This window comes from Ochotona princeps, chromosome 8 (genome assembly GCF_030435755.1).
Source record: "Ochotona princeps isolate mOchPri1 chromosome 8, mOchPri1.hap1, whole genome shotgun sequence".
NCBI classification, from domain to species: Eukaryota; Metazoa; Chordata; class Mammalia; order Lagomorpha; family Ochotonidae; genus Ochotona; species Ochotona princeps.
This window is the reverse complement of record NC_080839.1, coordinates 36,652,876-36,680,420: the sequence shown is the minus strand read 5'-3', so window position 1 is coordinate 36,680,420 and position 27,545 is coordinate 36,652,876. Positions and strand designations below refer to the sequence as shown.

Here is a 27,545-nt window from a genome sequence, read left to right as displayed (position 1 = left end):
ACTAGGCTCATTATTTATGAGAAAGCTATTAGGTTCTCATTTTATATCCACTATTTTGTATTCTAATAATATTACCTCAGAGTTCCAACTTCCCAACAAAGCCCTACTGATATTCCCTAGCTGTCAATATTTAGGGTTCAGACAAAGATATCTAGCAAGTCTACAAGAAAGGAACAATAAGCATTTCATTAGTAATCATATTCATGAAGTTATTTTAAAAATATTTGAGAGGCAGAGAGAAACAGATCTTATCTGATAGTTCACTCCTCAAATGCCTGCCATAATGGCTGAGGGACCGAGGTCAGGAACTAACTCAGGTCTTCCACAGGGATGGCAGGAATCCAGCTTACTTGGGTCATCATCTCTGCCTCCCAGAGTATCCACTGGCAAGAAGCTGGAATTAGCAGCTCAACCCAGCCTAACTGGTATCTCCACTGTCAAGTCAAAAGCCGCTCCCAAAGGTAATATTTTGAAATCCAAGTGTAAACTTGAGGACTAACTTCATTATTTCACAGAAATTGAACACACATCAGATACGAATTTCTCCTATGACAGTATAATTTTTATAGTAATTTGCAGAAAATAGTTACCATATTTTTTCAAATGTAGGATATCTTTAAATACATATTGTAAGATTAGTTCATGCCCCACTAACAAACAAAAGAATCAATTTCAGAATCTAAGAACAGACAAATCATGATATTTCATCTGTAGGAATAACTGGATTATCACTTCACTGCGAATTACTTTAACCTGACTACACAACTTGAACAAAATGATAAATTCTATTTGCTTAAGGTCTTTTTAGATTTTCACACTTCCACATAGTTGTCACAAACTTCTTGTGACTGATTTTTTCTAACAACGCTGCTTACATAATCACATATGGTCACAATCCATCCAGGTAAAGCACATCATTCAATGGATTTCAGTACATTCAGTGTCATCTGACCACCATCATAGTCACTTTTAGAATGTAAACATCACCACAAAAAGTTACTCTTTCCCCATACTTTTCCCAGATATAGGCAGCTACTAACCCACTTTCTAGCTCTACAGACTGCCTGGTATGGACACTTGACACAGATGAAATCACATAATACGTGCTCTTTTATGACTGACTTCTTTTACTAACATAGTGGTTTTGAGGTTCATTCGTTGCAACACATGCATATGTATTCCCTTTTATCGCTAAATAGTATTATACAGTATGGCTGTATCACGTTTGTTGACTCATGATGGACAAGTGATTGTTTTCTCCTTTTGACTATATTACAAATAATGGTAAATGCACATTTGTGCTTTTATTAACTTTTTTTTACTGCTTTTTGGCACTAATTTTAAATAAATATATTGAAATAAAAATTTTAAAATTCACTTCATGGGTTGCACATTTCTAGTGCCAAATTGCTACATGGTCACTGTATTAGTAAAGACATAAACCATTTCTATGTTCAGAGAAAGCTTTATTGGAGAGCACTATTTTAGAATATGTAAAGCCTGGAGCCAAAATTACAGCACAACCTAAATTTATAGTCATATGTCAACCCTGTTGTGGTCATATATAACTGCATATACGATGATGATACTATCAGATTACAATGGAGCTGAAAAACTCCTATTGCTTTGTGAATATAGAGCTGAAAAGAGACAAGAGAAAAGTTAACTGCAGAAACAAAAACCACAGTGAGGAGTTTAGCAGAAGCTTTTGCAGACAAATTGTTAAAAACTTTGAAAACACAGACTCCAACAACGAAAGGTTTCATTAACAAAGAAGAATGTTCATTGTATATTAGTGGCTAAAAGCAAATCCATGAAAAAAAAGAGAGAGAGAGAAATCAGGGACTGGTGTCATGGTGTAGCCATCACCTGCAATGCTGACATGGGAGGCAGTTTGAGTCCCAGCCGTTCCACTTCCGATTTAGCTCCCTGCTGATGGCTTGAAAAAAACAGTGAAACATGGTCCAAGTTTTGGGCCTCTGTCACTGGAGACCCAGCAGAGGCTCGAGGCTCCTGGCTTCACCCAGAATCAGCTCTGGCCATTATGGCCATCTGGGGAGTTAGCCAGCAGAAGAATGGAAGATCTCTCTCTTTCGCTGTGTAACTTTTCTAAAAGCAGGGCAGGTGCTATGGCTCAATTAACTAATCCTTGCTTTGTAAGCGCCTAGATCCCATATGGGAGCTGGTTCTTGTTGCTCCTGCTCCACTTCCCATTCAGCTCATTACTTGTGACCTGGGAAAGCAGCGGTGGATGGCCAAAAACTTCCAGGGACCCTGCCCCTTGGAAGAAGCTCCTGTCATTGGATCAGCTCAGCTCTCACCATTGGAGCCACATCGGGAGAAAAACAGCAGACTTAGATCTTCTTGTCTCTCCTTCTCTCTGTATATCTGCCTTTCCAATTAAAAAAAAAAATCTTAAAAAAAAGTCTGCAAGGTGGCATTACAGCACAATAGGTTGATCCTTCTCACCTGCAAGCACTGGGACCCCATAAGGGTACCAGCTTGTGTCCTGGTTGCTCCCCTTCCCATCCTGCTCCCTGCCTGTGGCCTGGGAAAGCAGTAGGAGACGGCCTAAAGCCTTGGGATCCTGCACTCCCGTGGGAGACCTGAAAGAGGCTCCTTGTTTCAGGTCAGCTCTGGCTTTTGTGAACATCTGGGGAGTAAACCAGCAGATAAAAAAAATCTTTGTCTCTCCTTCCCTCTGTAAATCTGCCTTTCTAATAGAAAAAATTTAAAAAAAAATCAAGCTAATGAACATGATGGACGTATTAATGAAAAGAGTGATGCTTTTTCTTGGAGGTAGGCCTTTCAACAGGTGTCCAGAAGGCAGCACTATCATAGGAGACAATGGCTATACTTGATGTTTTTTGCCCTTGGGATGCTTTCCAGCAGAGGATGAAGGGGGAAGATAGTGATAATAATGATCTTGATCTTATGTAAGCCAAGCTAATGTGTGTTTCATAGCTTTAAGAAAAAAATTTTCCATCCAGTTTCCTGCTTGTGGCCTGGGAAAGCAGCGCAGGATGGCCTAAACCCTTGGGACCCTGCACTCACATGGAAGACCAGAAAGAAGTTTTTGGCTTTGAATCGGCCCAGCTCTTGCCACTGTGGCCATTTAAGAAGTGAACCAGCAGATGGAAGATCTTTTTCTCTCTCCCTTCCTCTTTGTAAATCTGCCTTTCCAATAAAAATAAATCTTAAAACCTGTAAGTTTTTTTTTAAATAAAAATACACAAAAGCTTGAATAAAGATATGAAGAAAATATTCTTGTTCAGCTAAGTTTGTTTTAAGCTGAGTGACAAAGCAAAAAAGTTTAAAAGACTAAAAAATGTATAAGGCAAAAATGCTATAGTTATTTTATTACTCAGGAGAAAGAACTCAAATAAATTTAGAGAAACTTCAGTCTAGAAGTTAGAAAAAGCCTCTAGTAGGGAGAAGTAATGTGCTAGACCTTCACACTGAGCACTGACTCATCTAGAGCAATGTCTAATCCTGCAAGCTCCATGCATGGTAAGGACCCCATACAGAGGTACCATTCTTAGCTTTTATAAACTATTCCTTATTGTATCTATGTTTATTGGATCATATTTAGATACACAAGTAGTTACCATTGTATTACAGCTGCTTCCAGTATGGAGTACAGTAAAATGCTGTACAGGTTTGTGTCTATGAGCAAGACAATGCCACAAAGTCTAGGTGTACCTAGGTGTAACACGCAGGCCTGTGTTAGTACGCTTCAGGCCATTTTTCTCAGAACATATCTCCACTGTTAAGTGACACATGACCGTAGCTAATGATAATACACATGTGCTATGTCTGCTCAGGGTTAGGTGAAGATCCATGTATGAACTATGTTACATCATATACATATATAAAAATCATAGTTCTAGATTTTGTCAGGAAACTATTACAAAGGAAAAAAGAGTTAAAACCATCACTGTAGGCTTTTAGTAAGTTAACTAAATCGTGATACATCAGACTCTTTGAGCTAGTGTTACATGCAGCAAATTAAGCTGCTACCTGCAAGGCTGTCATCCCAAACAGGCACTGGTTTGAGTTTTAGCTGCTCCATTTCCAACCTACTTTCCTGTTAATGGCCTGGGAATAACTCAAATGAATAGGCTCTGGCAGACATGATAAAGACCCAGAAGGAAGCTCCTGGTTTCAAACAGGTCCAGTCCTAGCACTGTGGCCATGTGAGGCATGCACCAGTGGATGGGAGATCTCTCTCTGCCTCTCCCTCCCTTTAACTCTGCTTTTTGGGTGGATGGAAGGATGAAATTTAGGAAAAAAGATAAACCAGAATCTTTGCTGCTAGTATGGATGCAAAGATGGTTCTGTCCACATGATGCTCAAAAACTAGTGAGGTTTCAACAGCCTGGTTGAAATCTAAAATTGAAAGTTCAGTTTTCACAAAAGGGAGGAGGGAGAGCTACACTTAAGGACACTATATAACCAATGCACTGAAAGAGTTATTTCAAAGTTTACTTGCCCTTGATAAAATCAACAGACTCAGAATTAAAATTATAATTTTATAATGCAAACAGACACTTACGTTTTGCCCACAATTTGACTGCTCTTAAGGTGAGTCTGAAAGTTTCTTTATTTGGCACTAAATGCAAAATTTCATCAGTAACTCTACATCCTGTGAAGACAAAAATATTCATTTTTCACTATGCAACAAAACCCAGTTAATTTTAATTACTCTAACTTTCAGAAGTCCAAATATTAAAAGCATAAGGTAATAATAAAATATCAGGATCTATTTTTTCTAGGTACTTGAAATTTAGCACTTGCAAGCAATTGCTTTGCTTTGGAAGGACTAAAAAGCACAAGGTCATGCAATCCAGCATTAACCTGAAGAGAGGTTGGAGTATCTTTTAGTTTCCTCCTATATCTGACTTTGTTAACCAAATGCATCCAAGCCATAAAGCTGACAGTGCTTCAATACTGATTTAGTGATACACCCTGTAAATACAGCAAAGTGCAATAACTACATTAAACACAAGATACCATAAGCTGGTGGTTCTTAGATGCAATCTGTGGATCCCTGGGACTCAGGAGTCAAACCAATTTCTCTAACAATACTAAGGCTTTCTTTGCCTTTTTTCTACTTTGTTAACTTTTGCACTGATAGTACAAAAGCACTAAGGGGTGGATGCTGGATATAGCAGTTAAAACACTGCCTGAGACACCTGTACCCTTTGATTGGCAGAGCACCTCAGTGTGAGTCTTGGCTCCAGCACCCACTGCAGTGGAGTTAGCTAATGTGCATTCTGGGAGCAGAAGGCTTTAGATAGAGTAACTGGGTCCCTGACACCCACATGGGAGACAAATATCCTGTTCTAGGCTCCGGCTGTTTACAGACATTTGGTATATGGACAATCACATGAGAGGTTTTTGTCTCTCTTTTCTCTCTGCTTTTCAAGCAAATAAGTGAAGATTTAAAACGTAAGTGTTCATGCCTTAAAAGTATACAAGTTAGTAATAACAAGCTTTAGACAATTTACTTTTATCTCCAGACTATAGTTGCAGTTAAAAAAGGGAAAAGAATGTGTGTTACTGAATTATGAACTGAACTTGCTGCTATTTTCAAGGAACATCTGATTTATGTGAGAAAATGATTAAAGAAAAACTATGGCTATTCACAACTGGGTAATTGCAGGCACTCTGTTAAAAATGAACAAAGTGAGCCTCTCACTTCAAAGAAAACAAGTGGCAAAATTTGCTACAAATTACAAATTTAACTTTTCAACTTAAATTAGAATTTTAGACAATTTTCACAAACTTGACAGCTTTCTAACACTTAGGAATTTCCTGGTGAAATTGGTGATAATATGATTTCAAAAATATTTTACAATGAAGTGTGTTAACATTCAGATGATTAAAATAGCTTTGTGACTATTTTCCCACAGACCAAAATATGCTAGTATAATAATCATGCATGGGTAAAATATCCATTCAAAGAACAAGAAAGGCTAATGGATTTTAATTTAAAAGTTCACTGTTATAACTTAAGGTTTCATATTCAAATTAAACTTTAAGTCAACTATCACTTGGGAATGAAGTATAGTTTAGTGGTAAGACACTGTGTCCTACACTGCTCTGCCTAGGTTCACTTTCTGGATCTGGTTTCTGATTCTGGCTTTTCATCAATGCAGAATGGGGGGAGCAGCCGACCACGCCAGAGATATGGGCTCCATTCCTGACCAAGTGAACTAGCAAATGAAAGCTCTCTCAAGTCTCTCTGCCGCTCCAAACAAAAGTAACAAAAATAATTTACTATCATTTATTTATTTATAATGGAAAGGCAGATACACAGAAAAGGAAATACAGAAAGATCTTCCATCTGCTGGCTCACTCCCCAAGTGGCTGCAATGGCTGGAGCTGAGCCCATCTGAAGCCAGGAGCCAGGAACTTCTTCCAGGTCTCCCTTGCAGGGCAGGGTCCCAAGGCTTTGGGCCGTGCTGCATTGCTTTTTCAGGCCACAAGCAGGGAGCTAGAAGGATATGTACCGGCACCCATATGGGATTCTGGCGCATGCAATGTGAGGATTTTAACCACTAGGCTACTGAGCCAGGCCCTTTAATATCACTTTCATCACGAACATGAGTGAAAGAAGCCAGACCAGATATTATAAGAGCCCTTTAATATGAAATGTGTTGAAAAGGCAAATCTATTGAAACAAAGTAATTAGTGGCTTCCAGAAAATAAAAATGGGCAAGCGGGATTTTTTGAGGGTGATCATAAGCCCTAAAATTGAACTACAATGTTTAACTGTGCAAATATACCAGACTTCTCTATAGGAGGACATTGTGACCCTAGAAGGTCAGGGTTACAATTGATTGGATAATATTTGTATGACAACAACCAAAAGGATACCTTTTGTATAACTAATTGGATATCATTTTATAAGAACAATTAAGTGGACAGCGCGTGAATGAGAACACTTGGTAGAATATACAAAACAAAAGGAGTTCCAAACAAAAGTATAGAAACAGTTGATGGGTTTTGTTGATAAGCTCAATACTTCCTCCCTTATCCCATATGACCCTCAGTGTATAAAGTCTGATGCCACAAATAAACTTGCGGCTGTTGACCATCAGTCAGAGTCCACGCATGTTATTATTGGCTCGTGCACCAAGTCCCCCGCTGCGGGACAGTGACACTTCTGAATTATACAACTGAAAAGGATAAACTTACGCTAATAATTGTCCCTCAACAACAACAACAACAAATAAAATTTGTTACTGGTCAAATTTTGTTGTAGTATCAAAAAAGAGTAACCACAAATGTCTGAAAAGTTTTAAAACACTTTCCTTTCCTACCTATAATCTCTAAGCGTTAGATTTTCCTACTACATGTTAACTAAAAGAAAAATACAACAGAGTATAAAAACAAAAACATTAATCTGGTTATCATACAGTAAATCAAACTAAAAACATGTTGCAAAGCATGTATGAACAAAAAAGTGCCACCCCTCACACATAATGATTTACTTACACTGACTTATAATGGATTTTACTATTGTTATTTATAATAAACTGGCAAATATTTTTAAAATATTTCAGTATTACTGAGCCCATCCAGATCTTCTGAGGTCTTGGCCACACCTTCAGGTGGGCAGTACCAGCACTGTCCACCCCCATTTTATAATTATGAGACCACCAATGGGGAACATCTTATCTGTAGGTTCCCCGCCCAACAAGGAGGGTCAAGGAAGGCATAAAATCCCAAGACCCTTCCTCAAATATTTGGTGTCTCTCCCTCCTCTTTCGAGAGGCACCCCACCTCCCGGCTCTTAGGAGGTGCTTTCCCCTTCCTCTCCCTTCCCAGCTCACCTGGTCCCTTCACAAATAAACTTATTTGGTGTCTCTCCCTCCTCTTTCGAGAGGCACCCCACCTCCCGGCTCTTAGGAGGTGCTTTCCCCTTCCTCTCCCTTCCCTGCTCACCTGGTCCCTTCACAAATAAACTTATCTGTTTGCAACAGATTCCCGGCTTTTTATTTCTATACTAAGCTGAGGAAAGAACCCACCGGGCATTTCTGGTAACAATTACTTCTCATAATAAATATTGAGTAAGACATACCCTAAATTAAAGCACGTGGGACTTTTGATAATGTGAAGTGTAAAGGGATTACGAGATCAGTAAGTTTGCAAACCATTACTGTGAACACAACCTTTCAAATAAACTGTGGTTTTCAGGATGCTTAAATGTACTCAAATTTATTATGTAAAGAAAATTATAAAAGCATTTTGAGTTGGTCCAATTCAGAAAAATGTTCGTTCATAGTTCTGCCAAAAGATATGATTGTTTTCATGCAGAGATCTGAAATTTCTTTAGAAGCTTACCATTTAGGCTGCGAATACACCGTATATCAAGGCTTCTCAGTCGAGAGTCATCTCTTAGATCTAAATTATCTGAAATGGTTTGTATTGCCAGTCTTGCAAAGACTAGATCAATCTTTGGAAAGAGGCAAGAAAGAAAAAAAAGTATTACTTTTTCTCTTTCTATTTATTCCAATCCTCCGCCTCCACCCCCACCCCGACCCCCCGCCAAAACACGCTAAAAGTTCCAATTATTAGTTTGGGAAGCTCTACTAAAATTTAAAAAGGCCTATGAAATCACTGCATAGTTTAGCAAATTTACCCGCCCCCCCAAAAAACCCAAGGCAATCAAGAACTTGTCAGTGTTTTAGACGAAGATGGGCAGTTCAGCACATGCATTCATTGCCTCTTGAAATTCCACCAGTGTCAGGAAAATGTGCTTTTTGTTCAGATTCATCGTTATTTTAAAGGAATAACCCAGTAAAATCCGAGAGAATAACAGGATACAAGAGCAAAAGCTATGAAGGCTAGGAAGCAGAGGGACAAGCCATGACAGACAAAATAGACCTAGAAAGTAGATAAACAATAGCAATGTCTAGGAAATAAAGTGAGATCATAAATACATAAGAAAAAAAATATGAGGATGTGGGAAAAGAGTGGAAAAAAATAGAAGACAGTTCTAACACATACAAATGCTATGACTGCAGAAAGAAAAAAGAGAAAACAAATGCAGGAAACCCAACAGAATTCAATATACAATCCCTTGAACTGAAGAACAAAAGTTCCCAGATTGAAAGAGGACCACTGAGTACCCACTAGATTAATCAGAAAGACAAAGTACATTACCATGAATTTTACAATTATAAAGGCAAAAAAAAAATCATGAAAATTTCAAAAGACGACAAAATCAGTCTTTTTTTTTTAAGATTTATTTTATTTTTATTACAAAGTCAGATATACCGAGAGGAGGAGAAATAGAGAGGAAGTGGAGCTGCCGGGATTAGAACCAGCGGCCATATGGGATCAAGGCGAGGACCTTAGCCACCAGGCCACGCTGCCGAGCCCGACAAAATCAGTCTTAAATACAAAGAATGAGGGGGGCATTAATCTCTCAAAGGCAGCACAGGAATGAGGACAGTGAAGCAAGCTCTTGAAAATTCTGAGAAAAAGTATTACCTACTCAGAATGCTACACTCAGGCTAAATCAAATATAAGAATCAAACAGAAATTCTTGAACAACAAGACATCAAAAAACTACTTTCTCAAGAAGCTAGTGAATGAACTCCACTAAAATGAAGAAATGTAAAAACTTGAGAAATAAAAGGAAACTCCAAGATGACAGACAGTACAGGAAGATGCCCACATGACAGCTGTATACCAGTCACTGAGAAGAATCAACTTAGATGAGATCTCAGATCTTTTTCAACATAACAACATAATACCTAATGTATATTTATTCAGAATAGAGTTAAACAAGAAGAGACAGGGTTTGAACCAACCATCATAAGCATAATAAACAAGCAAACAAAACTTGAGAAAGTTCTTCTAAACAAAATATTATATGGCAGAGAATGGCATTGTATTTAGGGCTATACTTCGACTACTGTTTCTGAGATCATAATAACGTAAACACTGAATATTGTTCCAACCAAAATTATTTTAAGGAGATTATGGGAATGAGATGGGTGAGCATAAAAGTCATGGGGTTGAGATACAGGTTGGTTCATTTCCTTTGTAAAAGTTAGCAGAACTAGAAGACAGAAAGGTGAGAAACTAGACTACTATTAATTCTTTTAAAATATGTGACCATGTTGTATGATACAAAAGCAACATAAAAACTCTTCAGGGTTAAACAGTTCAATTGCAAGTTAAAAAAAATTAAATACTTACTTCAATACCATCAAATTCAAATTTTATAACAGGAACAAAGGCATCTTCTACAGCCTACAAAAAAGGAGAATTGTAACACAAATGTAATTTTTTCTTTATCCCTCCTAACTGCTAACAGTGTGACTATATTTGCTACTTATTTTTATTTTAATTCAACAGAAAAAGTGGACTTTGTGACGCATATTATCGAAGATAAAAACTCCTATGATAGACAGTAGATATTTCCCTCCTAAAAATATGTCAGAAACCAGACGGCAGAGTTGCTATCATCTGAGTATTATTTCTTGAGTTAAAACTGAAAACTTATTATTTGGAAGGACTGCTAGTGTTGGAAATGTAAAAATGATCAGTTCATGACTGATGTATCAAAAGAAAGTATTAATCTAGTAAATACAGTTTGGATTTCGTAGAAATAATGTGTGCATATTCCTTAAATTCTCTTACCTAACAAATTCATTACATCACTGCTGAAAGGATTCCTAGATTGCCAAATATGACAGATCTTTTGAACTTTCAATTTATTCCAGGATTTTAGATTTCATTTATAAAGGGGCATTTTTGTTTATTAACTTGCTCTGACTCTCTTTCCAGTAAACAATGTCCTGTTCACTATTTTCAGGGATGAAAATTTGCTGAATGACTAGCTAGATATGTACATTATCTATGTATGATACGTACATATAAAAAGTTATAAAGGGCCAGCATTGAGGTGCAGCATATTAAGCTGGTGCTTATGACACTAGCATCCCATAAGAGCAGTGGTTTGAGTCTGATACTTTGCTTCTGATACAGCTCCCTATTAATGTGCCTGAAAAAGCAGCAAGAAGATGGCTTGGGCCAACTTATGCAGGAGACCCAGATGGAGTTTCAAGCTCCCAGCCTCCGCCTGGCCCAGTCCCAGCCAATTCCACCATTCAGTAAGTGAAATTAGTGGATGGAAGATATCTTTGTCTTTATATTAAAGATTTATTTACTTATTGACCTGAGAGAAAAAATTATAGAAAGTGAGAAATAGAGATCTCCCCTCTACTGGTTCACTTCTTTTTTTTTTTTTTTTTTAAAGATTTATTCATTTTATTACAGCCAGATATACAGAGAGGAGGAGAGACAGAGGAAGATCCTCCGTCCGATGACTCACTCCCCAAGTGAGCCACAATGGGCCGATGCGTGCCAATCCGAAGCCGGGAACCAGGAACCTCTTCCGGGTCTCCCATGCGGGTGCAGGGTCCCAATGCATTGGCCGTCCTTGACTGCTTTCCCAGGCCACAAGCAGGGAGCTGGATGGGAAGTGGAGCTGCCGGGATTAGAACCGGCGCCCATATGGGATCCCGGGGCTTTCAAGGCGAGGACTTTAGCCGCTAGGCCACGCCGCCGGGCCCTACTGGTTCACTTCTAAAATGGCCACAATGGCCTGGTTGTAAGCAAAGAGATTGGAACTATCTTCTTGTAACTTTTCCAGGTAAATAAAACAAACAAAGCGCATTAACTGAACTTTATACAGAATAGCACCCACAATTTAATCTGCATCAATCATTTATCAGCTATTACACCAACTGGCTTCTGTAAAGTATCCTGGTTCTCTCTTACAAAAAAGTTATCACCATACCTCCATTTTACAGATGAGAAAACTGAAGCTCAGAAATAACAGGTAAGAGCTAAAGTGGTAGATTCTGGATATAACTCAAATCTCTATAAAGCCCATGTTCTTAATTTTTATCATTATGTTAACAGGATAAAGCAACTTTCTAAGGAATATTTCAATAAACATAAGTCCAGCTAATAAATGCCAGATACTTACTCTTTTTTTTTTTTTTTTAAAAGATTTATTTTATTTTTATTACAAAGTCAGATATACTGAGAGGAGGAGAGACAGAGAGGAAGTGGAGCTGCCGGGATTAGAACCAGCGGCCATATGGGATCAAGGCGAGGACCCTAGCCACTAGGCCACGCTGCCAAGCCCGAGATACTTACTCTTAAGTTCCTAATGCCATCTTGATGTTTCAGTTTTTCAAAAAAAGACTGAAAAAAATCAGATCTCTCCACATGTCTTGGAGCTACGCAGAGTGCATCAATATCAGCTCCTACAAATCAAAGTATTTCTTATCAAGAGGAGATTATGTAGCATAATTTTATTAAGGAACATACAAACATGTGTGCAGAACAAAGCAGAGAACACGAATATAATGATTAGCTCTGAGTAACAGGAACCGTGTTCTTCAGTATTTTCTAGTTATAAGCAACAAATAAGACTTTGCCACCCAAAGTTCCCACAAACAGATCTTAAAAAAAGTTACCTTTAGTGTGTACTCCAAGTCTATAGGATCCAAATGTGAAAATTTTACCACCAACAGTAGCCACAACAGAAGGTGGAAGATTCTAGAATAAACCAAAAAGCATTCATCCACTAATAAAAACTATTTAAATGCTTACTACCATTTATTAAGCAAATGATATATAGCACAGACATCAAACTTAGATAAGATTTGTTAAAGTTGCAAACCGAAGTAACGGTGTTTCAATAGAAATAAGTTGATATCCACAACATCTTAAAGATTTATTTACTTTTTTATTGCAAAATTAGATATACAGAGAGGAGGAGAGACAGAGAGCAAGATTCTCAGTATGATGATTCTCTCCAAGTGACCGCAACGGCCGGTGCTGCACCGATCCTAAGCCAGGAGCCAGGAACTTGTCCAGGTCTCCCACATGGGTGCAGGGTCCCAAGGCTTTGGGTCATCCTTGACTGCTTTTCCAGGCCACAAGCAGGGAGCTGGATGGGAAGTAGAGCTGCCAGGACTAGAACTGGCACCCATATGGGATTCCAGTGTGTTCAAGGAGAGGACTTTAGCCACTAGGCCACCACGCCGGGCTCCGATACTCACTACATCTTAAGAAAAACATTTTGATTCTACTTTACTTATGTAACTTCCCATCTATGCTTTCATGACTCTCAATAGTCACCAAGGAATTCTGTCAATAGCTATGTTCAATTTCTTGCAAGAAAGGACTAATTCTTGACATAATTTTTAAAATGACATTATCTTGTTATGAGAGCTAATCTAAAAAATTCAATTAGTATTTCTTTGTACCTAATTTAAAATAAACCTACTTTTATCTACCTTTGGAATAATCCATTAGATACTTTCTCTCGTTCTGGTACATTTCCATATCATGCCTCAATCAAGAAAAATTCATCCTTGATAAAAGCCAGATGTTTCCTCTGACTTCCCTATATCTCCTCACGACTTTTACTGCCTAAACTAATTTTTCCCAGTTTACTAAGTTGTAGCCTTACATTTGCCACTTCCTTCCTATTAACCTACCAATCTCCTAACTTCTCTTTCTGTTTCATAAAATCCAATGGCTAATCTTAAATTATATAGCTGTTCTGTTCAAAACTTGCCACTACCTTCTTTTCTTATGACTTGGGCTTACTACTGATAATCTCCACAGGTAATGGTCCTATGCATTGTTCTTGCCTTCTTCCTTGATCCTTTCTGAAGAAACTCAATCTCCTTTCATTATATGTCAATGTCTCTTGTTTATCCTCTTTGGACATCTCAAATCTTTTTTTTTAAAGATTTTTTTTTTTTTACTGGAAAGGCAGATTTACAGGAAGGAGGGAAAGATCTTCCATCCACTGATTCACTTTGCAATTGCCCACATGGCTGGAGCTGAGATGATCCAAAGTCAGGAGCCGGAAGCTTCTTCCTAGTCTCCCAATTGAGTGCAGGGTCCCAAGGCTATGGATTGTCCTTCACTGCCTTCCCAGGCCATAAGCAGGGAGCTGAAAGCAAAGTGGAGCAGCCAGATACGAACTGTTTTTGCTTTGAAAAGTATGATCCTTTTATGATTTATGAGAGAATAATAACACTAAAATCACAGGGTTTAATGCTTTTTCCAGTTACTCTATTGAATTAAAATGATTGGATCTGTGGTTCATCACTATGTAGTTTGTCCCAGCTATGTGTACAGTACTCCAACATACACAAACGTGTGACAGAAAACATGAACAATTACTTCATCTATTCAACAGAACATGTTAAAACAGACTTTATTTTCCAATTTGTGACCGGCATGTCACCTGTGACAACCTCAGCTACCAATAACCCTGTTGAAATATTGGCGATTAGCCAGATATACTTTGTTCAGCAAGAAAAAAGCATAAAAATCACAATGACTTCAGTGACTGTAGTCTTGTGAGACTCACAACCTTACTGAATACACTGCTTAAAAAAAAAAATCAATTTTTATATTTATCCTTGGTACAAAAAAGAAAGAAAATTATAAAAGAATTCTCTAACAGAGTTTCATAATTTCTAAAGCATTGCAAATTAAAAGGAAACCGACTTTAAAGGAAAAAGGAAGGGCAATACGTTGCACAGTCAAAGGAGTGTATGTTTAGCACAGTGCTTAGGAAGCTCAGCTTCCCACCAATACAGGCTTCAGGAACCAAGTGGCGATGGTTCTCAAGGAATTGGGTTTCTTCCATTCATGTAGGAAACGTGGACTGCAATTCTAGTTCATGGTTCCAGTATCAGTTGAGACTTAGTAGTTATGATCATCTTGGAAATATACCCATAGATGGAAGCTGTTTCTCTATTTCTCCCCATCTTTTCCCTCGCAAATAAATTAAAAAATAATTTAAAAAATGCTTAAAAGCTATAAGGCTACAAAATTCAGGTTTGTAAACCTCTATTCCTCAAGGATTAAGCAGGGATGCAAATAAGGAAAGCTCATCTGAACAACAGGGGAAAAAAAAAGGTAAATGGCAGTCACCGGAAGGCAGGAGCCCAACACCACTGAAGCTTTTTGCTGTTCACAAGAGCAGGCTCATGGCTGCCAGATTTTATATTTCTGGGGCCCAGTACAATAGCTCCATTGGTTAATCCTCCCCCTATAAGTGCTGGGATCCCATATTAGTGCTGGTTTGTGTTCTGGCTGCTCCATTTCTTACCCAGCTCCTTCGTGCGCCTTGGGAAAGCAGTGGAGGATGACCCAATGTCCTGGGATCCTGCATCCATGTGGGAGACCTGGAAGAAGCTCCTGGCTTAGACTGCCTCAGATCTGGCTGTTGTGGCCGTCTGGGGGAGTGAACCAGCAGACAGAAGATCTGTCTGTCTCTCCTCTCTGTAAATCTGCCTTTTCAATAAAAATTCATAAATCTTAAAAAAAAGAGTCTGAAGTCTGGCTCAAATGAAAAGTAAAACCTTCTCAGATTTAAATTTTGACTTATTTTTGGGGACACTCAGCTATATACTTTTGTCTATTCCTATTCATTCACAAGTACAAAGGTGACATTTTAATGTATTTCATCTTGCATCTTATACCAGTAAAAATAACTAGCATATTATGAAACAATTATATGTAGTTTTGTCTTACCTTACTCTCACTGATATCAGAAATCCATTCTTTTACTAAATTATTCAATTTTCCAAGAACAACTAGCCTATAATAATAAAAAAAGCGTCAGGTTAAAATCACATACACATGATTAAAAACAAACTACATTGAGGAAACAAATAGGCACTAACTTTACACTGGTGCTGAGGTAAAAGCATATTACACATGAATTAAAGTTATCATGCATTTTCTATGTGGCACAGATTCTTCTTGGGCATCCTAGATCCCTTAACTTAAGAGGGTCCAAAAATGTTAACTGTGAGTATTTTGGTCTTTGAGCTATTGTCAAAGTCCAAAAAAGCCTTAATAAACATCACAAAGGTACCTTCAATGAAGTTGCAGAGGCAAAGTGAATTGTCAACTTTCATGGCTTTGCCATGGAATTAAATCAATTTAGAGTGGTAAGAGACTAGCATTCTCTAATATCAACCACTGGGTCTTTAATTATTGGCTAATTTTTGTGGAAAAAAAATTATTTTATAAAATTTTGATATGATTGGGCTCGGCAGCATGGCCTAGTGGCTAAGGTCCTCGCCTTGATCCCATGTGGCCGCTGGTTCTAATCCCGGTGGCTCCACTTCCTCTCTATCTCTCCTCCTCCCAGTATATCTGACTTTGTAATAAAAATAAAATAAATCTTTAAAAAAAAAAATTTTTTGATATGATCAAAACAAACTTTCAACTGATGGCATAAGCAATTCTATGTCTAAAAAAAGAGTTCAGGCATCTCAAAGATAATACATGCAAAACTGAACTGATCTTTCCAAACTTTTGTCTTTCTCAGTCTTTCCCAGATAATGAAACCATCCTTCAAGGTGATGACACTGAAAATTTTGCCATTATTCACTTTCTCACATTAAGGTCATTAAACTCAGACAGAGATGGATGTTTGGCATGATTAAGATGTTGCCAGAGGGGCTGTTGTTGTGGTTCAATCACTGCCTGCAGTGCTAGCATTCCATGAGTGTCAGTTCCACTCTGAGGTTCTTACACTTGATCTTAGCCAAAAGGCTGAGAAGCGATACACTCTGAGGTTCTTGTCCAGTCCAGGCTAATGTACTTGAGAAAGCAGCGGAAGACCACACAAGTACTTAGGCTCCTGCCACCCATGCGAGAGAACCGGATAGAGGTCTTTGCTCTTGGCTGCAGCCTGGCCTTGTGCTAGCCTCTGCAGCCTTGTGGAGAGACAACCAGCAGATCATCAATCATCTCCTCTTTAACTATGCTTTTCAAATAAATAATGAAAATAAATCTAACAAATTTTTAAAAATGCCACTTTGAATGTTTACATCCAATATTTGAGTGCCTGTGTTCAATTTCCAGCTAGGCTTATTCTAGTTTCCTGCTAGTAAGGGCCTTACCCGCTACATAGAAAACTTAGATGGAATTCTGGCTCTGGCATGGCCCAGCCATGGCTGTTAAGGTCATTTGAACATTCAAGCAACATTAAAAAAAAAGAGAGAAAGAAATATTAAACAGGGGCTGGTGTTGTTCCATGGCACATTAAGCCTCTGTCTGTGAGGCTTCCCCCATGAGTGCTGGTTAGAGTTTCATCACTTCACTTCCAATACAGCTCTCTGTTAATTTGCTTGGCAAAGCAATGGAAGACAGCCCAAGCAATTGGGCCCTTCATCCCTATGGGAGATTCAGAAGCAGCTCCTGGTTTTGGATTAATTCAGCTCTGGCCATTGTGGTCATTTTGAGGAGTCAATCGACAAAAGGAAGATATCTCTGGAACCCTGCCGTTCAACTATAAATAAATAAGTAAATATTAAACAAAAACCAAAATCCTCCTAGATAAAATATATCCAGAATTCTACCATTTATTACCTCCACCAATGTCCTTCTGGTTCTAGCCACCATCATTTTCTCACGGTTTTACTTTTTAAAAATGATTTATTTATAAAAATATTGTATTTTATTATAAAAAAATTGTATTTATAAAAATCTGAAAGGCAGATCTACAGAGAAGAGACGCACAGAGAAGGATCTTCCATTTACGGTTTCACTCTTCCACATGGCCACAACAGCCAGAGCTGAACTGATCCGAAGCCAGGAACCAGGAACGTCTTCTAGGTCTTGCACATGGGTGTGGGACCCATGGATTTGAGCCATCTTCTGCTGCTTTCCTATGCCATAAGTGGAGAGCCTGATTGGAAGTGGAGCGGTTGGGACACAAACCAGTACCCATATGGGATGCTGGTGCTGCAGGTGAACACTACACTGGACTCCTTCTTAGGGTTTTAGACTCTGCTTTTGCCTTTGCCCCTCCCTCAGACTAAAATCACTCTCAGTATAGAAGTTACAGTGATTGTATCCAAACATGCAACAGATTAAGTCAATATTCCCATTTTACTTGGAGTTAAAAACCTTTATGATGCCTAACAAGAATCCAAGTGCCCCTTCCCTCCAAGGTTCCTCTCACCTCACTTTTTTCAAGCACAATTTCTCTGCTTTCTGAATACTTCAGACACCAGGACATCTTGTTATGTGACTCTCAAACATACCTGATACACTCCCATTTAGGCCACCAACCTAGAATGTTTACCCATCTAAAATGTAAGCTCTAAGAAGGTCAAGATTTTTCTACCTTTTGTCATTTCTGTACCCCTGGGCAGCAGGAAGATAGTAGGTACTCAGTGCAAATTTGTAGAATTAATGATTAAGTAAGCATGAAATCATATCAAAAACTTAAATTTAAAAAATCTTTTTTTTGTAGTTTTTAATGACATACCTGTGGTTTAGTTCTTCCTCATCTTCAAACACTCCAAATGGTTTCATTGCATCAATTAACTTCTGTGTGTAAATATGATCAATTTCTTTAGGACATGCCAAACTAATTGGAGAAGTAATTCCATAGTGCTTTTGTTGGCGCTGGCTGTCCAGCATGGTATTCCTGTTCAACAACAAAAAGAGCAGAACAAAGCTCTAAGTATCATCATTCTGATAACTGAGTATTTCTTGAATTAATTTAATACCTTAATTCACTTAAGTTAACACAGTCACCTTAAAAGCTGACTTAATACTAACAAGGCAAAAACTTTGTTAAAAAAGAAGAAAATGGGTAGCTTGAATTTATTAAGGGTTATGTGTATTACCTATAGCTTTCAGAGTTAGGAAGCCTTTTCAAGCTAAAAGTAGCATGTGTTGGCATCAGAGCAACTGTACATCACTCAGTTCAAACACAAAGAATCTGAATGGGATCTGTGCTAGGGCCACCTCCACTACTCCCTGCAGACATACACACATAAGTCAAGCATCATCTAGATTCAAGAATCTTTGAAAAGCATCAAAACAATAAAAACAATAGCCACCTCACCCACAAGAATAAAAACATCCCTTTATAATTAAGGTTCTTGTGAAATAATACGGATTTTAAAAAGAAGCTACAACTACATTTGTCCTTGGGAAACCTACTGTAGAACTCTGCTTGAAACAGAGTTTACAGTCCTAACATTCTGACTCATATTGAATAATTATAAATTTTTGACACAAAAAGGTAATCTTACAGAATACAATGCAGGCCACCCTCAAAAGACACTAGCCGGAGGGGGGGAGAATCCCAGATTCTATGTAATTACAACACAATGTAATTAATGAATAAATTTAATAAAAAAAAAAATCACACAGCCAAAAAAAAAAAAAAAAAAAAAAAAGACACTAGCCACCAGTAAATCAGTCTTGAATAATATACACCTCTAATTTGTGATATTTCAGGTTTATGTAGAAAATAATATCAAAATAAATATGAGGAACAAGGATTGATAAGACTTTTTGTTTTGCTATGAAAAGTAAACACACATACACACTAAACCAATTAATTCTTTCATGAAGGGCCACCAATACCAATAGTAAGAACACAACCTCATAATACAAGGCAGGCTCTTAAATTTAAGCAAATTAACACTGTGAAACATTACACATAAAAAATGCAACAGTGATTATTTAGTTGTTTTTGGATTTTAATTGCCGAAAACATTGACTTAGCACTACTAATCTCAGGGAGTAGGGATGATCCTCAGCTAAACATTTTTTTAAAAGATCTATTTATTTATTATTGGAAAGTCAGATATATATAGAGAAGGAAACAGAAGAAGATTTTCTATCCACTGATTCACTCCTCAAGTGGCCGCAACAGCAGCAGCTCAGTTGATCTGAAGCCAGGAGCCAGGAGCTTCTTCCGGGTCTCCCACATCGGTGCAAAGTCCCAAGGCCCTAAGCCATTTACTGCTTTCCTAGGCCACAGGCAGGGAGCTGAATGGGAAGTGAGGCTGCTGAGATCAGAACCGGTGCCCATATGGGATCTCAATGTGTGCAAGGTGAGGACTTTAGTCGCCAGGCTATCGTACTGGGCTCATCGGCTAAAGATTTAATTTAGGTTATGCAGCAGGCTCCTAACAAGATCACAGTAAAAATAAAAACCAGGAAACATCAATACCAGTTGCTTTAATTTCTCATTATTTATTTTGCTTTAGAAGTAACAAAACTTCAATTAGCTATTTCAAATTGTAAAGATTTGACTTCATTTTTTTGACTCTGTACCTCTAGAAGAACCACAGAGGCGTTTTGGTATTGTGTTTGTTCTTATGTATATGATATGCGGATGGGACATTTACATGACCCAACACTCCATTAAGTTCCACAATAATCCTGAGAGGTCAACACTGAATGAAGTGCCATTTTCTAAAGCTCAAACAGGAAGAACCAGAATTAACTCCAAAATCTCTTTCTACTACTCAATTAATCATTCTCCTTTACATAATTACTTAAGCTTAGGCATCAGGATTCTAGATCTCATTTTCTTATCTTTATGCTGGAAAATTAAGATATCTAGGTTTTTGCTGAAGTTCCAAATCTAGGCTTCTAAACTTGTCCCATCCAGGCAAGAAGTAAACAACCAAATTTTACTCTTCTTTTTACCCATCAATTTCACCTACAAAACGTGGTAAAGAAATTCTAGTACCAGAGCCTTGAGATGGCTCAACTGGTTAACTCCACTTCCATGCACTGGGCGTCCTTACGGGATCCGGTTCATGTCCCGGATGCTCCACTTCCCATCCAGCTCTCTGCTTGTGGCCTGGGAAAGTAGTGGAGGATGCCCCTCAAATTTGGATGGGACTCTGCACCCCCATGGGAGACCCAGAAGCTGCTCCTGGTTCCTGATTGGCTTAACTTCAGCTGTTGTAGCCATTTAGGGAGTGAACCAGTAGATGAAAGATCTTATCTTTCCTATGTAAAATCTACCTTTCCAACAAAAATAAATGCCTTAAAAAAAAAAGGAATTCTAGTACAAGTGGCAACATGTGTACTGCTGCATTGTAACATTGCACACTTAGAAATAGCCTAAAACTATCACCGAGAAAAAAGGACTACATTAGGGTGTACTCCTTAATGGAATACAATGAAATAGTCAACATGAATTAATCAGAAATTAAGTGTTAACACGAGAGAAGCTCAAAACATCATATTGCTCTAGAGAATCCAGTGGTAAAATGACAAGTATGACACTCGTTACACAAAGTTTAAAACCAACCAAGACAATGCCAGTTATTATGGGTGCACGCCTATGTAGTCACAGCATAAACACATGCATCAACACTCAAGAGGAGATTCAGCATGACAGATGTCTTTCAGGAGGGAAGTGAATGGGACCGGGGAAGGTGGAGTACTTCAAAGATTTGACCTACACACACATGCCTATATAACGTGATGCTTTTGAGTGAAAGGGTGTTGGCCTCACAAACAAGGTTTGTTCTCTGCATTTCTCTGCATGGCTATTTCTCAACCAACCCAAATTTGAAGCTACCAAACAAAAGCTCATCAAGCATGAAAACTACTTGTGACTTATCCAAGTGTGAGCGGACGCGTCCGGACCGACAAGACACCCCCTCTCCAGCCCGGCCCTCCAGGAGGGGGCTGGGGTGGGGAGAAGGTGATGAGACCCTTGGCTTCTTCAGGAGAAAGTCCGAGGCTGGGAGAGGTCGTTCACTCCGGAGGACCGGGAGACAGCCGGCCCCGCAAGCCGGCAGCGCGGCAGGGGGATGGTGTCTGCGCCAATGCAGACACCGGCAGACAACCCCAGCCCGGGGCGGCCAGCGGGAGCGCCACCGACCATTCCTCCTCAGACACACGCCTCTCGGTCCGCGGCTGTCCTCCGAGGCGCGACAGCCAGGGGCAGACAGGGACTCCTGGAGTGCGGGCAGCGGGCGGCCAGGTGAGCCGCCCCGGCTTCGCGGAGATGCCCTTGCGGCCGCCGGCCGAGAGCAAGGCAAGGGACCCCGGGCCAACAGCGCGCCGGGCTTCGTGTCAGGAAGAGAAGCCGGCTCCGACCCCCTCAGCTCGCCCCCAACTGCCGTCCCCCACCACTTACGCAGACATCTCTTTCATCGCTTCCTGCGTCTCTCTCCAGCGGAGGGGTCTTGGGCTCTGAAGTCTGCTTCTTGCTCTTCCTTCTCCTTCTGTCCGCTTTGCTCCCGTCGCTTCTAATTAGCTCGCTCGTTCACTTTCCCACTTACTACAGCCAAGGCATCCAACCGAGTGGTTGAAAACACCACAAAACCGGCTCTATTTATGACAATACACCGCGGCCGACGCCAATATGGCGCCGCTTCCCAGCCTGCCTCTCGCCCTCACGGCCCCGCCCCTGGGGGCCTGGGCCCGCCCCCGGCCACACCCCCTCGGCCTGCGGGTCCCGGGAGGCTCCGGCAGCCCCGCCCATCGGCCCGGGGGCTCTCACGCCCAGCGCCCGGCCGGGGACAGCGGGCGGTGGCCTTTGTCTGTGGAGAGTACTGGCAAGCCGCTCGAAAGGTAACTGGGAGATATGTTTTCTCGAATGAAACCACGAAAGGCGTTTCCTCACAGCGGGTGCGGTTTTAATCCTTTCCCGCGTCTTGAGTTGTCGCCCGACGCAGTCACTCCAGCGGCTGAGGAGATTGTGTCGGGAGGCGGTCACGCCCAGGCACGTGCGACTTTAACACCGTTATGCGAGAGGAAAAGAGGAAGCTTGTGAATTAGAAGTTAACTGTTGATTTAGCTACTCAGTGTCCCCCCACCCCCAACTCATGACGTATTGTCATTTTACTTTGCGACAGGATTTGTCCAAGACGGAATAGAAATGTTACACTTTTCATTTAGTTGAGACTGTTTCCTGTGAGTGTGAGGATGAAAATGGGGGAAAAAAGTAGTCAGTTGAAAAGTGTAAAAGGGTAGAAGTAGTTTCAGGTATTCGTTAAATCATCCTCATGGAATGTTTCATCCATTCAAATATTTATTGGAAGCCTTATCTGTGTCAGGCACTTTGAATTTCCAGTGAATAGGAGCATTAAACCTGAGGGTTCTTTGACCCTTAGTTCAGAGTTTAACAGGGGAAATACTCAAATATAAGTGTTATTCTTCTGTTGGTGGAGGTCTTTAGGTCACTGGAGGCATGCCCTTGGAAGTGAGTTCTCCCTAGAGGGTCCCGTGTCAAAGCCGAGATGAGCCTGGCTAGCTAGTCACCTGCTCTTGGTCCGTACCCCATCCTCCTGCCTTACTAGATAGCCAAATCAGTGGGGTCCAGTTGGTCTTGAACTGCGAACCTCCAAAAATCTGAGTAAAAATGAATCATTTTCTTTACAGGTTAGCTTCTCTTAAATATTTTAGTTACAGTGACAGAAAATTGACACAAGGACTTATTCTTATCAGAATCACACAAGCCAGAAAGACTGAAGAGCACAGTGTCAGGCACATAAGGGCACAGTAAACTTAACTCTTACTTACTCGGATTACCATAACTCTGTATTTCTTTTTTTTTCCTGTATGTTTATTTTTGAAATATTTATTTCATGTTTTCTCTTAGTTTACCTATATGCTTATATAATGCCTTGTTGGCTATTATCTGCCACAATTTGAAAGGGAGGTGAACTCTGTTTATAATTTAACTAATTCAGTAAAATCTTAAGGTGTTTCAAAGACACCTTTAAGCTTATACCAGATTATCCAAGTTAATGTCCGAGCAATGTTTTTATTTTCTTCTGTAATTTGTATGTCAGCAATGTTTAACTGCCTTTTGTCTGTTTTTCTGGTTTTTGTTAATATACCTGTAATTTACTGTCAGTCCTCAATCTTTGTTTCAGCAAGGACATTTTTACACTTTGTGGCAGTTTACATTATTACACTTGTTAAGCTAAAATTTTCCAAATTGTAAATGTAACTAATGTTCAAAGAACAGACATTGGTCTCTTCTTTCCATCCCTCACTCCAGTTTTATTTCCTAGGGGAACCATTATTAACAGCTGTGTATATATCCCTCCAGAATGTTTTCAATATGTCCCAAAGCACATATAAATATATTGCAGAGGTTTTGTTCTTACTTTTAATTTTGGAAGAATTGGGAACATGCTATGTGCATAATCTCCTGCTCCTTGGCTTAACATTTGTATTTATTATTTTTATTTACAAAGCCAGGAGCCTGGAATTTCTTTCTGTACCTTCCATGTGGGTGTAGGATCCCAAGACTTTGGGCCATCCTCCTTTGCTTTCCCAGGACATAAACAAGGAGCTGGATGGGAAGTGGAGTAACCAGGATACCTACCAGTGCCCAAATGGGATGCTGGTGTCATAGGACAGAGGATTAGCCTATTAAACCACCATGCTGGCCCCCAAATTTGTTTATTTATTTAATAACAGATTTATTTATTTGAAAGGCTGTTACAGAGGTAAGGAGAGAAAGAGATTTTCCATCCCCTGGTTAATTTTCCAACCGTCCTCAATATCCAGGACTGGGCAAGGCTAAAGACAAAAGTCAGCAGCTTCATCCAGGTCTTCCCTGTGGGCTGCAAGAACACAATTACCTGAGCCATCTTTTGCTGTTTTCTCAGGTTATGTTAGCAGAGAGCTGGATTGAAAGTAGAGCGGGGGCCCGGCGGCGTGGCCTAGCGGCTAAAGTCCTCGCCTGGAAAGCCCCGGGATCCCATATGGGCGCCGGTTCTAATCCCGGCAGCTCCACTTCCCATCCAGCTCCCTGCTTGTGGCCTGGGAAAGCAGTTAAGGACAGCCCAATGCTTTGGGACACTGCACCCACGTGGGAAACCCGGAAGAGGTTCCTGGTTCTGGGTTTCGGATCACGCGTACCGGCCCATTGCGGCTCACTTGGGGAGTGAATCATCGGACAGAAGATGTTCCTCTCTGTCTCTCCTCCTCTCTGTATATCTGACTTTGTAATAAAATAAATAAATCTTAAAAAAAAAAAAAAAAAGAAAGTAGAGCGGCCAGGACTTGAACTGATACCTTTATGGATTGCTGGTGTTGCTGGCATTGGTTTAAGCTGCTATGCCATAAAAACAGCTCCTGTTGAAGTCACTTTTTAAAAAAGATTATTTTTATTGGAAAGGCAGATTTACAGAGGAGACACAGAAAGCTGTTCCATCTGCTCCCTGTTGAAGTCTTTTAAACTGATTACAGATATTGTTTCATTTCACTTCTAAATATATATATATATTTAAAGATTTTATTATTATTGGAAAGCCAATATCCTGCATAGTCTCCAATATCATGAAGCACATTTTAAACTAGGATATTCTACCAACATTTTAAAATAATTAATTAATTAATTAATTTTTACATGAAAAAGAGAGAGAATGAAGGAGGACCATTTTCCATCTTCTGGTTCACCTAGGGTATGCATTAGCAGGAAATTAATCAGTGGGAGAGCCAGAGTAAGATCCAGATACTTTGGTGTAGGATGTGGACATTCCAAGCAATATTTTTATTTACTTATTTATTTATTTTAATGCCCAATTAATATTCTTTTTAAAATTTATTTTTATTATTGTCATTTTATGATACAGTTCTATAGGCCCTGGGATTTCCCTTATCCCTTCCCCAATTCCCTCCTTCCTCATACACAGTCATATGTCCATCATTGTGGGCATGGACAATGGCAGAGAGTCCAGCATCCTATTGTCAAGATAAACAGTTTCATTGGGAGTCCGTCCATCTTTGTCTGCAAGTAGAGATGCATACTGCATTGTATCCTCACATCTGGATGTGATAGTCTCCCTTACATAGTTGCTATACATACCCTTAAATGAAAAGCCACAAAACAAAATCAACAACAGGAAGGAACAAAAAGAAATTAACAACATCATGAAGATAATTAGCATGTTGCTAAATGGCTAATGTGTTGCTGAAGAAATGAAAAAGAAAATCAAGAACCATCTTGAAGAAATTGATGCTACTGTATGATCTTTCAATCATTGAAGAATTTAATCAGAAGAAAGTGTTTTGAAGAGATGAAACTAGCCACAAAACATCACAATCCATGAGATATAGTTTCCGCTGATCTTTGTTGGTGAAATGTGTCTCCTGTAAGCAAGAAATAGATGGGTTTTGTTTTTTAAACCGGTCTACTAATCTATGACGTTTGATGGATGAGTTTAAGCAGTTTACATTCAGGGTTAATATGAATGGATTGTGATTTGGTCCGTCATTTTAGCAATGGGTTGTTCATTGATTTAGTCTTCTGTTGTTATTTTATTGGGTTGTTCTTCGCATTTGCCTTTGGTTTTGGTGGGTGCTATTCCTTTTCTCTATCAAGAGAATATCTTTAATTATCATTTGTAGGGCAGGTTTGGAAGAGGCAAATTCTTTTAGCTTTTCTTTACTGTGGAAGAATTTTATTTCATTTTCAAAGACGAAAGAAAGCTTTGCTGGGTACGTTATCCTGGACCGACAATTTTTTTCTTTTAGATTCTGGAATATGTTGCTCCATTCTCTTCTTGCCTATAGAGTTTCCTGTGAGTTTAATTGGCATTCCTTTATATGTCAATTGATTTTTTTCACATGCACATTTAAGGATCTTTTCCTTATTTTCGATTGAAGAGAGCTTGATTATCATGTGTTGTGGTGAAGATTGCTTTTGGTCAATTCTGTTGGGAGTTCTGTGCCCATCCTGGATGTTGTTTCCCAACTCTTTCCAGTTTAGGGAAATTTTCCCTTATTTTTTCATTAAATACATTTGTAAATCCAGTTTCTCTTTCTGCACCTTCTGGGACTCCCATAACTCTTATATTTGGCCTTCTAATAGTGTCTTTCAATTCTTGAATACTTTTTTTGGCCTGATCCAGCTCTACTTCCAGAGTTTTGTTTGTTTCCACCTGGTGACAGGAAATACCTTGTAATTCTGAGATTCTTTCTTCTGCTTGCTCCATTCTATTTTGAAGACTCTCCACTGTACTTTTAATTTGCCCCACTCTCTTCTTCATTTCTGATATATCAACTTTCATTTGATTCATTTCCTTGAGTTCCTTGAATGCCTGCTTTATGTGCTTTTGATTGTTGATAAGAAGTTTTATAACAAGTGTTTCGCATTCTGTATCCCCCATTTTCTCAATGTCTTCCTCAGTGAACTCTGAGGTTGACAGAGGGTTTTGCTCCTTTGCAGGGAAGTCTTCAGTAATATTCATTGTGCCTTTGTCTCTTCTTTTGCTCTTGGTCATTGTCCTTCTGGTTATCAGAATCTTCTCCTTGGGGCAGGCTTCTAAGCTGTGTCACCCACAGATCTATAGTTTGATTTTAGTCATTACAGTTGTACACGGCTCTTTGCAGCCAATTGTGCCATTCCCTCCAGCAAGTTCCAGGTCTGGGTTCTTATGTTAGATTTCCATCATGGTCTCTGTAGCCCCAACTCCTGGCTCACCACTCTCCACCTCCTGTGATACCATGCTGAGGCTGCAGCATTGTCTGTACAACCTTTCTTCCACTTCTGCTTGGAGCAGGTCCCAGGATTAGGGAGACAGCAGGTGTCCTACATAGCTAGGTTGTTGGTGGTGCTGATCTTGCCGGAACCTGTTGGCCATTAGGTCTGAGGGCCACATGTACCTATTTTGACCCATACAGTGCTGTAGTTGGTATTATTTTCCTGTGGGACCAGTGCAATGCACTGA

General features: G+C 39.5%; 2 protein-coding genes across 4 annotated transcripts in view; one reads left to right on the top strand and one right to left on the bottom strand.

Moving 5' to 3' along the window:
- Positions 1–22,136, bottom strand: part of PAPOLG (poly(A) polymerase gamma) — a 37,299-nt gene extending 15,163 nt beyond the window's left edge. For both annotated transcript variants that reach the window (XM_058667847.1, XM_058667848.1), the window contains exons 1-8: positions 21,992–22,136; positions 18,356–18,517; positions 15,601–15,667; positions 12,513–12,594; positions 12,190–12,299; positions 10,219–10,272; positions 8,353–8,464; positions 4,556–4,645 (exon numbers count right to left, since the gene is read on the bottom strand). In XM_058667847.1, coding sequence (XP_058523830.1) covers positions 4,556–4,645; positions 8,353–8,464; positions 10,219–10,272; positions 12,190–12,299; positions 12,513–12,594; positions 15,601–15,667; positions 18,356–18,517; positions 21,992–22,008 — 694 coding nt within the window. In that variant the 5' untranslated portion in view covers positions 22,009–22,136. The remainder of the gene's footprint in view (positions 1–4,555; positions 4,646–8,352; positions 8,465–10,218; positions 10,273–12,189; positions 12,300–12,512; positions 12,595–15,600; positions 15,668–18,355; positions 18,518–21,991) is intronic.
- A 156-nt stretch (positions 22,137–22,292) lies between these two features.
- Positions 22,293–27,545, top strand: part of BCL11A (BCL11 transcription factor A) — a 267,180-nt gene continuing 261,927 nt past the window's right edge. For both annotated transcript variants that reach the window (XM_058667836.1, XM_058667838.1), the window contains exon 1: positions 22,293–22,428. The gene's annotated coding sequence lies outside the window, so the exon portion shown is untranslated. The remainder of the gene's footprint in view (positions 22,429–27,545) is intronic.